General features: G+C 38.3%; 1 protein-coding gene across 8 annotated transcripts in view; it reads right to left on the reverse strand.

Annotated features, from left to right (window-relative positions):
• The window catches only part of LOC135690198 (transcription factor 12), a 56,453-nt gene that overhangs the window by 15,974 nt on the left and 27,616 nt on the right, over window positions 1-12,863 (reverse strand). For all 8 annotated transcript variants that reach the window (XM_065207675.2, XM_089116252.1, XM_065207679.2 and 5 more), the window contains 2 exons: window positions 11,975-12,024; window positions 3,986-4,091 (listed from right to left, as the gene is read on the reverse strand). In XM_065207675.2, coding sequence (XP_065063747.1) covers window positions 3,986-4,091; window positions 11,975-12,024 — 156 coding nt within the window. The remainder of the gene's footprint in view (window positions 1-3,985; window positions 4,092-11,974; window positions 12,025-12,863) is intronic.

Genomic DNA, 12,863 nt, shown 5'->3' on the forward strand with positions numbered 1-12,863 from the left:
TGTTGTCAAACTTAATTATGATGGCTACCCCCTCTCCCCTGAAAACAAAGAGTTTCATCGCGGTCTTTGGTCAAAGTATATCGTGTTAAGTTTAGAGGTCGTGACCTTTCAACCTTTTTGATCTTTCGTTCTTTTATGGGCAATCTATATAAAAGCTGCCATTGATTTTGCTTTAAAAATTAATATTTCCAACTGAAAAATTGCAAAAATCCAGAAGATTCAGTCTCTGACCAAAGAGTCGAAGATGCTTCATGTAAGGATACCTTGCGTGATGATCTGACGAAGGCACAGCCCTTTGAAGACCTGTGACATTAGTCACGAAATCAAAACTTTCCGGATACGGAAATAAGCATCTTTGCAAATAAAAAGACTTTAGGAGGTGTAAAGTGGATTTGGAACAGCCGAGGTGAAAATGCTATTTTAGGCTTCCGGCTTTCTTTTTAGTAATATATCAGTGAGTCTCAGGGTTTCTTTCACAGAGAACGGGGGAGTTTTAAAATTTGGGGTTCACATTGGTTCAAGTTGCCTTTTCCTCAGCAAAATCGACCCTTATCTACACCTATAAAGAGTGTGTCTAGTCCTCTATTGTATCGTTACATGAAGTACATGTGTGTTTATACATTTTTTTATAAGAACCAGCAAATTTAAGTTCAGGCTGACTGTTCTTAATTTTTTCGAAAATCTGAGGCTGGATTGTTCTTAATTTGTTTTTAAATTAAGAGGATGTAAGCAGTGCGATTTCTAGCTTTTTCGCTCTAAGGAGGTGTTCAGGCCTCATTTGCCAACAAAATGAGTGAGACAACCTTCATTTGCCGACAAGTTTGAATATTAACCAAAAGGACACCCACACATCGCTAAAAATCCTCGTTTATGAGATAAAACGTTGTTCAAAATTGCATTTTACAGCAGCTCAGCCTCAGCTTGTTCTTAATTTGTTCTTAGCTTTTGGCAAATTTTGAGGCTCGTGTTCTTATAAAACTTTTCGTGTATAGACCCTATATTTGTAGGAAATAGAAAGCTGATTTTCAGGCTGGTTGTTCTTGATTTAATATAAAAGTTTGAGACCAGATTGTTCCTAATTTGCTTTTCAATTGTTGGGGGAGTCTTACCCTATTTTTTTCTATATAGTGAGTCTGGTACCCAGGGTAGGGGAGTCTAGAAACGAGACGATATCTCACTACTGAAAAACATTGCCCTTATTTAGTGTATAAGGTATTGCTTCTATAATACCATTAGCAAAAAGTGTATCCTGTTATGAAAGACCTACGTTCTTTTATCCAGAGAAGCGTACACTCGAAGAGGGTAGTAGGGACACAAGAGGTAGTCTTAATTTGGCACCGTTTAAATCGTAAAGCGGGCATTGAGGGTCGCAAAGTGGCTTCAATTATCATAAGAAGGGTATTAAATCGGAAGCAAAAGATGCTTGGCTCACGTCAAAATTTGAGTACAGATATAACGAACAATTTAATATAAACAAAATTTCTTCTAAGAAATCCGAATCTGGCCATTGAATACCACTTCAGTGGAAATGTTAGAAAATCTTGTTCTGTATTTGTGAATACCCCCTGACGTGCGAAAAATGCTGTTCGGCGTCCATAGGCTAGCGGAGCGGCCCAAGCGACATAGAAGGATTCTCTGCGAACAATGATTTGAATTCTAGCATTACGCAAAGGATAGGCCCGGGATAAGCTGCTTTAACTTCTTTTATTGTTTTGTCTCAAGCACTTAAAATCGACAATAGGGGAATAAATCGATTGCAAAACTCCATACCATGCAAAGGGGCCTGGGGAGGATAAACAACGGTTACTCCACTGCAAGGAAATCCCTTCCCATTATCCGATGTGATGTCATAGTATATCAGGGGTCTGGGTCCGTTGCAAGAAAATTCCTTCCCATGATCGGACGTAATGTCATTGTATATAAGCGGTCTGGGTCCAATCCTCCCCGATGTGATGTCACTGTTTATAAGAGGACTGGGTACTAAGCGAGAAAATTCCTTCCCATGATCGGACGTGATGTCACTGTATATAAGAGGTCTGGGTCCAATCCGCCCCGATGCGACGTCACTATTTATAAGAGGACTGGGTCCCAAGCGAGAAAATTTCTTCCCAAGATCTTATGTGAAATGTATATCATAGGGCTAGGCCCAATGCATTGAAATGGAAAGAATAGATTGCTTGGTAGTTTGTCTTGCGTTTGATTCTGGTGGTCTCTTCATGGAGAATCAAGATGGTAGCCTTTGAATAGCAAACAGGCCTAAATTATCGAGGAGACGAACAAGAGAGAGTCTTTTATTGAGTGAGGCAACCCTCAGTACTGGACAGGGAAGCCTGCACTCGAAGAGGGAAAAGGGGACAAAGCGCCAAGCAAAAGGGAAAAACAATAGTAAAACAAAGAAAAATATTGAATTTCGCCAGGGCAAGAGGGTCACTGTCCCGGCTATCCCCTGGCGCAGGCATCCTTGGTGCTGGAGTCAGAGAGCATGCAAAGAGAAGTAAGTTTATATTACGCGTGCGTTCTGACTCGACGTCGGTTTCACTTATGACTCTCTTTCTTTTTCTTATTTTACATAGGATCGTCGAATTTATTGACTCAATGTCATTAGCTCAATGTATTTCACCTTGTTTAAAAAAATATAAATGAGAGGTGACTATTGAAAGGTCTCGTCTTTAAAAGAAGGATTTTCGATTTATTAAGATGCTATTAGGCTGTGCCTTTAAAGAAAAATTTAAAAACAATTTGCCCTCTTTGGCTACAGTTTTCTCCAAATGATAAGTTTGGCATGATTAGAATTCCGTGAGATTATTGCTTTTGCGAGAGGGGATTCCTTAATTAAGAAATATTCCAAATAAACACCATATTTGCTGTTTCAGATATGATTTCTTGCTCAAAAGCTTGCCCCCCTTACCCTTCTCCCCACCTGAAGTATGGTTCCTGCTCGAATTTGACCATCAAGGCTGCTACGTAATTGCGTAGAACTGTGTAGCGTGACACTGTGGAGGAGACTAAGGCACCGCTGCTTAAAGTCGACATCTTAGGAGTAACTATGCAGCAAAACGCTTTGGAGGAGACACCAACAAGGGAAGCACAAAAGCTGGTCCTTGTCAATCAGCACCTCAATCCCCTTAATCGTGTATATACGCGAATTCCGTTGAGAAAATCTTTCGGAACCTATGATGATTTAGGCCCCTGCCGAACGCGGTCTGACGTTTAAGGTTGTTACTCCGCAGAGGCGAGAAAGTCAAGAAGACTTGAGCCGGAGCGGCAAATCAGGATGATGTTTTGATTGTGTGAAGAAAACTCAAGAAAGGGGTGAAAAAGGTAAAATTGCTGGGCCGAGAATGCATAGCAATGATACCATGCAGGGCAGGGGGAGAAGACCACTGAAAGTAAAGAGAACGAAGCACCAGGACTCAATCCACCGCCTTATTTTAACCCTCCTGCACTATTCTAACCACACCGTCCTATTCTGACCCCACCATCCTATTCTAACCCCGACGCCCTATTTTAACGCCACCCTCATTATCTGTTGTTAGGATTGTTCCCAGGATAAGAAAATTATAGGAAAAGGAATGAATGCATCTCTTTAAGTAGCAAATTGAAGGGGTGATGAACTAAAATCCAGCACAAAAATTTGAATAAAAAAAATTTGTGTAGTGTGTGTGTGTATGAGGGGGAGGGGGGGGGGGGTTGGTAGAGAGAGTAGTGCAAAAATACAAGATAACAATCAAGAATAGATTCACATTGTTTCAGGGGAAAATAATTTTTACGACTACGATGGGGTTTGATGAGACTAATTTCAAAAACGATTCGGGCGGCATTCCGGGGAGCAAAGCAGATTTGCCGGACTAACCAGCCTGTCACCAAATCGCACCTTCCGGGCAACGAATTACTTCGCATTGTAAACTTGACGCAAAACAAGATACAATTAAAAGAATTATTGCAATTTTCGAAAATAAGAAAATTCGCAAAAGTATAGACTTACCCATATAATAGGAATCCCCACTTGATATGCCTCCTTTCGGTGATGCATACTGTAGATTGGGATCTCCCCCTTGCGATAACATATCTTCGGGAGTTGGTGAGTACACCTTGAATAAAGACAAAAACATAAATAGGCATAGAGAGAAATAAAACATGCATCTTCAGTTTGTTGCAACAAAGATGCCAGGAAAAAAGGCTTTCTACCTAGAAGCAAAAGGTGGTTTTTAGGGGAATCAGTAAATATGATTATCGAGCAGTGTCCTGGTTCTTCCTCTCGACATAACCACATGATTCCTTGCGACTCATAGATTCTTAGGCAAGGGGAAACTTAGAGCTAGCGACTCTTCTCACATTAAGTTAAAGTTTGGTCGTGGAAAGGACAGGCACCGCGCAGCCATTGGTCTAGCAGGGGCTATAGCCCCCCTCCACTTTCCAAACGCCACTTTGGAAAGTTTACTTTAACGGATCATAACTAATAGCAGTTCGTCTTGACTGGGAACCCTTCTTGTTCATTTTCTTGGTGTCTTATCATGTTTAATCGTTTTTTATAGTGATTAATATATTTCTGAATAGGACTGTTCATAAAAAATTAATGGAATGAAGCAAGTATTTTCTATAAGGGGCGTTTTATGGCGTTCTAAAGGCTTAAAAAATTCTAGGCCAGGCCCTTTTCAGCCCACCAACTTTTAGAATGGTGCGCGGTGCCTGGGAAAGGAGACTTTGATCTGTAGTCCTCAACCCATAATACCACGAACTACGTGACCTCATCTCTTGATTACTATGCTTAGAAATACAGAGGGGTGGCAACTGTCCTCATTCTAAATAAAAGTTTGATGATGTCAAAGACTCGAACTTTAGATCCTTGAATCCATAGTCCGTGTCAATAGCCACTGAGTCATCCCCAAACTTTAAAAGTGTCAATCATAATTCGAGATAGAGAATGTTTGATATAGCTAATGTTCGAGATAACGGATTTTTACACAACCAAGGTGTCCTTAGGCTAAGAAGGTTATATATTTAAAACAAGAACCATTAAACTCATTTTGAATGTCAGCCACTATATTAGTTAGCCAGAAACAAAATAAAACTAATGTTTTAGTACCCCCAATGTTCTTTTCACATCACTACACCCTCTTCTATCGCTCTTAGCTACCATGGAAGGATGTAGAGCTGTGGGAGGGGTTAGAGGGCTGAACCCTCTTTGCTAATGCCTACTGGTAGCTTTTTTCTACTATTTGCTAAGGTTTGTTTATAATTTCTTGTGAAGGGGACCCTCTTTTTCTTTTCATACCTTCTTACAAACAAGTTTAAAGCTGTATAACTCCAGAACTAGAATCTCCACATCGTAGATTTTAATTTCTATCCCCTCTAGCAGTTTATCTAAAATTAGATTAAACTTCTCAAATCAAATTGTACCAAGGTAGATTTTTTACAACTTAGAGTCAACTTAAAAGTTGTATAATGATTAAAACCGCCTAATGGTTTTTGTAGGAAATTCTCACATCTTTATTGGCCGACAAGCATTTTAAAAGGCGGAATTGACAATCTGTAAAATGTAAGCTTTGGGTTAGAGTTTAATTACTTGTGAAATATACAATCGGTTTTCTGATGTCATATCAACTTTCCTTCAATCGCAAACCGTCTTGCTCTTAAAAACGCATTGCTAGTTTTTGTCCATCACCAACAATTGCATTCATTTGAGCCATGTTAGCTACAACCCTTCACAAAATATATTGAGACCAATAATAAAATCCGGACAAATTTATTGACAGTAATCTACTAGAATTGTATTTGACCCCTCCCTCTTGAAGCAATGTTGTTTGATGAGATCTTGTTATTGTATACGCTCTTTGAGGGGGCGGGGGAGGTAAGGGGACGGTGGAAGGGTCGAGCAACAAATAAGTCTGTCTGAAGCTTTAGTCAAAATTACGAAGAGTTTACGAAATCACTTCGATTTTGTTTTGGAAAAATACGCAAGATAGACATTGGCATTTATGTGAGGTGGGAGGGGAAAACAGTCTTACAATTTTGTGGAAGATGGCAGGGGTGTAGTGATAAGGGGATTCAGGGGGGGGGCTGTTATTTTTCTAAGTTCTTATTTTCATGAAAAGGTTCTTTTGAGCTGATCTTTTCATAAAACTACATCCTTGAATAGATCAACTTTAATCAGCGTAATCAACGAATCAACGACAGAATCATCGTTATCATGATCATAATAATCATTACAAACGTGATTATTTTCTTCGTAACCATCAAAACAATCACCCTAATCGGCATCTTAGCTATGATCATAACCACAATCACTCTATTTATGATTACAATCAACCAATCAATTTTGTAATCATCTTCAGTCGCTCCAACCATAATCATTTTTCCTCGCACTACAGAAACCCTTAACTCTATTCCATCGAACTTCGACACCCGTGAAAACAATCAGCAATTCACCAAACAAAAACCAACTGCAATACTGAAACCATAAATAAAGCCTACACGCTTATGAAACTCTGAGGTATTTAAGCACTTTACCACTCTGTTTTGTTAAACCTTTGGCCAAATCTAAGGCTGATCAATTGAGAATAATCAACCTCATGATTTGAGGTTTTGTTATTGAACGTCGCACGTGGGCCATTGTTCTGCCTTGTGTGTTGCACGGCTCAGAAAATCCCTTTGGCTTGAAAAATACTTGCTGGATTGCTATGAGGAGTTCGTTTACAGGAATGTATTTTATCGCCAGTAATGAATGTAAACCGGATAAGGTCTTGAATCAAGTTATACAAACATGAATTCAAAATTATGAGGTCGTGTACAATTTTAGGAGACTGGATTTTGCCCAAAGGTGTCAAAGCCCTTTATTTTACACTGTGTCTACTCACAGGAAAGTGAACGAGGATCTTGGACTCTTTGAGCATTATATGCGTAGAAACCTGTAACAGGTATCAAAAGTAAACAAAAAAACGAAATGGCTGTGATATTTTGATTTCAACATGACACAGTGGGCATGAAGGCTATGCTAGGGATCATTTCAGTTCATAGTTAATTACTAAAATATTTTCTTGATTCCATCATGGCTTTTTCAATGCCCCTTTGCCTAATTCAACACCATTTTTTCGGATAAAGAAAACATTTCTTGAACTTCAAAAAGCTCTTCGTTCTTCCTGCTAGAACTAAAGATAAGTTTCCACTAAACGAAAGCCGGTGAACCTGCCGACAGGTTAGAACAAACAAGATGAAAGACAAACAAATAAACAAAAATTGTTTGGCAAAGAAACTTTGCTTTGTCATGAGAAAATATAAATGATCGGTTTCGCAAATCTTGTTGTGGTAAAAATACCGTCAGATTTAACATAATTTTTGCCGTTGTATTCTTAAATAGTAATTCCAAACTAAAAACATGAGAGACTAGTTGAAGACTGAAAAATTATCAATAACGTAGGATAGGGTTTCTACCGCATGTAGAAACAAGATAGGATTTCACAACATTACAAAACCGCTCGATCTAAAGCTTATAAAATGTCCAAACTTCTTTTCATGCAGTACTGTTTTTATTTTTGTATTCCACAAGCTTCTTTATCTATAACACGGCTGCTTATTTGATTTTGATCAACGAAAAAGTTTGAAATCTCGCACTGAGACCTACAACATCACAAACCGGAGAAAAATTTCTTTGTTTGCTAAATTGCTTTAAAGAAGGCCGGGCGTTTCGTTTTTCATAACAAAATATCATAGATTAGATAGGTGAAATTCTCGCTTCGCTATGGCAAAATGCGGGTTGAGCGATCGAAAGATCAAAATAAAAATGGCCTAATTGAACGGCGATCGAATATGAAATATACACAGCATTGCAATGGTTTCGCTTACCGGCATAGTCAACAGGAATTTTGCCATGCTCCCTGTGGTATTTTGTGGCCGACAGAACGCAAAGACAGGTGTTAAATTCCGAACACAACCAGCTGCTAACAGACTGATTCTTGAAACTTCTTCTTGAGCGATCCCAACTTTATGTTCAAGCCCATAAAAAATCGTACGGGAAACTCTGTGCGGCAACGTCGACGATCAATCGACTTTGTTGTGAATTCGAAAGGAACACGTGATGCCTCGGTGATTCCATTGTTTACAAACAGCGGGCGATTAAGGGAGCTAGTAACTAGTGATGTCATTTCAAATAACTTTTGAGTATTGAAACATGGAAAACCACTTTCAGTTTGGGGTCACCAAAGCTGGGAGTCTGAGGGGGCTTAGCCCACAAATTATTCCTAAAGTTTCCTTGAACCGTACTTATAATCTAGCAATCTTGGTCTAAACATTGCAGCATGTTTAGAGCCCAAAGCATTTACCCCCTCCCAAACCGATTCGTAATATCTTCGGCTGTCACTGTATTCCAGTGCTTATTTTCAATCTTTCTAATACACTTTTATCGTTGAATAAATAAAGAAATAATAAAACAGTCAACTCCGTTTAATTCGAACTGCCTGAGGCTTAATCAAAATGTTGGGATTATGAAAAGCTCGAAATGTAGACGTTTGTGTTATAAGGTTATAGTTAGAGTTTTTCAAGGGGCCTGAACAAGTTGTTCGAAATAGTAAAAGTTTGAATTGCGCGAGTTTTAATAAGACAGGGGCTATATTACTTAATTAGCGAGACTCGGCAGTATTGCTTACTATTGTAACACAAATAGATAGTGCTGTCATAAATACTGATTGCTGTCAGAAAGTAATAAAGTTATAAAAAATGAAAATACCTAAAAAAGTGAGATACTTCGTAGATTGCGAATGTTGGGCAGCCTTATAAACAAGTAAAGTTCATTGAAGAAGCTAATGGGCCTAGAAATTTGAAAACTGAATAAAAAATACTTTGGTCACCACTCAGTATAACGGCACTGTGGATATTAATTAGATTAAAAGTAGAATTGGACTACAAAGCACAGCTATTTATTGTGAAGTTTTCTAGCACATCAAGTTTGATGGATGGTATTAATTATTGATCTTTACTCGCAGATTGACGTTAAACGATGACATCCGCTGTTAAAGTCAGTGTCGTTATTTTTACAGTGAATAATATATTCTGTGGTAGAAACTTTCGTGGCACTTATAGGAATAAGCCTGTTTTGAATCAAAGGCGAGGGAAATTTAGCGAAATGGATTTCATGAGAAGAGAGAGAAGAAAATTCTGGTTTATATTTGCAACTATGATATAAAATAGTTTTGATTAAATGCTGTTAACTGCCATTGGAAGTTAATTTTGCCTTTCCGCTAATGCGCATCAGTGGCGGCGCCAAGGAGTGGCTTGGGGGGGGGGGGGTAATTACCCCCCTACTTTATTCGAAACATGGTCTACATATTTCGTCTAAAAACGGATTAAAAACACTAGGTAGGGGTAGATCATATTTCCTAAGGGAATTTGACCTGATACAAAGCACTGAAGCGAGGCAAATAGGGCGTGGTTTCACGGGCAACACCCATTACCCTCCCACTCTGCAGTAGCTGGCACCGCCACTAATGCGCATGTCCATATGATGTACTTTCTTATTGGTTCAGGAAAATGGTTGGAACAATGGCCATAAACAATAGGAATTTAGAGTTGTCTTCCCAACAAGAAATAAAAATACGTAGAGTGTCGGAACCCAGCGGATGTTTGAAAATGGAAACAATTCAGAAAACATCAAGATGGAAGTACAGTAGGCCTTCTCAGCCGAACGTCAAAAATCTTTGTCAAAATCCTTGACACGCCCGGTTTGATAATTGTTGTTTTAGTAAAAATAACAGATTCAAAATGCTTGCTTCTCTCATGGCCACTTTTAAATTCTGTACAACAGTAAGACAATGCGAGCTGTAGAGTTGAATATAATAGTTCTCTGAAATGAATTAGCTGGACTACAGGACACCTCTAAACATTGTCTAAAAATATAATTGCTCGGAGGAGTGGAGGAGGGGGAGAGAAAGGGGAGAAAAGGGGGAGGGGGAGAGTAGGGGGAGGGGGAGGGGGAGAGTAGGGGGAGGGGGAGGGGGAGAGAGGGGGAAGGTGATGCAGTAAAGAATGTTTAAGAATTGTAAGTAGTGTATTGTTCGGAGGAGTGGAGGAGGGGGAGAGAAGAGAGGGGGGAGGAGAGGAGGGGGAGAAGGGGAGAGGAGAGGAGGGGGAGAGGGGGAGGGTGATGCAGTTAAGAATGCTTAAGAAATGTAAGTAATGTAAAATGACTTTTGACAGGAAAGCAGCAGAGAGCAACCATCCTGATCTTGTCGAAGAAAATTCTCTATCAGCTGCTGCTTTGCCCCATTCCATTGATACTTATTGATATTTCAGCTGCTGGTGCATTGATGTCTCCTGATTCTAGAGCGTTGAGATGTTCACAAGCTGCCCTAGCCAAAAATCACATAAATTGGCCCCATCCCTACGTACATCAAATTTTTTCTGGTATTTATTTTGCTTTTACATTGCTCTGTCACGAAAGGGTAGCAATTTGCTCCCTTGTGACTTAGAGGTTTTTTTTCTGGCTTGAACGAAACTTCTGGCTGTATTAGAAAATTTTACAATGTAATTAGATTTTCAACCAAAGTGCTGTAGGAAACTTCTAGAAGCCGAAAATCTCCAAAATGCTTTCATTGATGAAAAAGATTCTCATGTGTGCTTATGAAATCGTTCAAACTATTCACCAGCTCAAAAATACTGATAGAAAAATCGTTAATTAAAGAAAATCTATAGGATAATAACGAGTTGTCAGCCCAAAATTCGCCAAACCAAACATGTGTTCCCTTATTAAGAGGGGGGCTTAGACCCTCTTTATAAGTTCTGAGGAAAAGGTCGTTCTCAGAATAGGAAACTTTCGCTACATTACATCCCATTGTTCTTATCAATCGAGGCCACGTCGATACCAGACAACGAGTCCGCCATTTTGTCTTAAGACGTTGCCTTGCCCTGAAGATCGTTTTGCTGCACCTACCGTTAACCTAACTTTACTCGTATTCGCATTTAAAAAACCCCTTGAAAAAGCTGCATTTTAAAAGTTGTTATCATTTAAAAAAGTTATCAATTATGAAGAAATGTATTTAACTCAGATTTGAGATGTCCACTTAATCTGAAACATGATGTCTGGCCTAAACATGGCGTCGTACCGGAAGCTTCACACCGCAGCCAAACCATACGAAAAACCTCGGACGCAAATCAGAGTTGGAAGTAATAAGATAAGACTTCCTTTGAAAACCTCGAAAGGACGAGACCCAGTTTTGAAGGAAATCAGAAATTATTAACATCTTTGGGAACACATAAACGTGTGAAGCTTTGCCTTTATGGTACCGAGCATTTTATAACAAACCGCTAAACAAATCTTCAATGTATATGGGCAAGGACAGATTTGACGGGGGTGTGAGGGTACGACACATCCAAAATTTATGTCATTCAGTAAAAGTGGCTTTAAATCGTTTAAAAATACTTTTGGTGGTCAGTAGTAGTTAGGTAACGCCATACTTCACTTCATTCATTATCTTTGTCTTATAGTTAACAAAATAATTGTAAACATTGGCATTTCAATTCAACAACGTAATGTTAAAAATTAATTTAGCTAAATAACGACTTTGTTCATTTGAAAGTTATATGCTAGAAATATCACAAATATATTTAACTCTTAAATGTCCTTATTTAATGATATCGAACTTTGTTTATTATCATCGACGTACAATATGCTGAACTGCATCGGGTTTCCTGCATCTTATGGATACCCGATATTATTCGGATCACAGTATTTATCAGAAACAGAATATCAATTAATTATGCTATCATATCGTAACCGTTTATGATTGAATAGCATATCATATTATCAGTCGTTGGCCTTAAACGGGTGAAGAATCCCTTCCCCATCACATTGAAGACGCCTAGAAGTCATGCCGTTGTCGGGTGACGTGATAGTTTCGCGCGCTTTTGAAATCACACGTGACTCAAAGTTGCTAAACAGTATTTTGCCTCGTTATGAAAATAATGATAACGAGGCAACACTTACCGAGCGTATCGTTGCACTGCTGTTTTTACTGCTAGATTTGAACCGCCTCCCTACAGAAGAGATTAATACAATCATAGTACAATTGAATATCATCCGAAAACATATGGATATAGATAATGTATCAAAATATACATTTCATATCACTTATGTACTGTGTTTAATGTTTAGGAAGCTGTATCTCTCACTGATGTGCATTGCAATGCATTGATTGGTTATTTCGTTTGCATAAAGGCAGTCTGTCCCCTTCGTGATTGGCTAATTCTAACTTGAAAGCCTCGCCTTGACAGAGGGTCTTACTCTGCCTTTTTAGCATCCGACGTTAGTTATTGTGAGTGACAATCGAAACTAACTTAGACATTTAACACCAAAACAATTGATTGGTTATTTGTGATTAAACTAACAATGAAAATCGTGGCCATGAAAAGAGATTCCGAGAACAATGGAGGACAGACTGCCTTTAAAATTCCAATTCTAAAAATTCTAATTCAAAATTCTAAAATAGAGTGGAAGTTTTGATGCTGAACATGATGATTGCTATGAATATAGGATTGATTGACTGTAATAAAGACAATTGTATTTTATGACAAATTATTAAAAATAATATATGGTGAATAATTAAAGATGAATATTGTTAATGATAATGTTGATGATATCATTGATCATGATTGGTAATGATTATGATAATGACTGATTATGATAATATAATGATAATTTATGATAAATAATTAAAGATAATTTATGACGAATAATTAAAGATAAATATATATAGTGATAATGTTTATGATATGATTGATGATGATTGGTAGTGAATATCATAATGACTAATTATGATAAGATAATGCTAATTTATGATGAATAATAATTGATGACGATGATTACAGTGACTGAT

The sequence above is a fragment of the Rhopilema esculentum genome, chromosome 1 (genome assembly GCF_057945365.1).
Source record: "Rhopilema esculentum isolate cy_ngs chromosome 1, ASM5794536v1, whole genome shotgun sequence".
NCBI classification, from domain to species: domain Eukaryota; kingdom Metazoa; phylum Cnidaria; class Scyphozoa; order Rhizostomeae; family Rhizostomatidae; genus Rhopilema; species Rhopilema esculentum.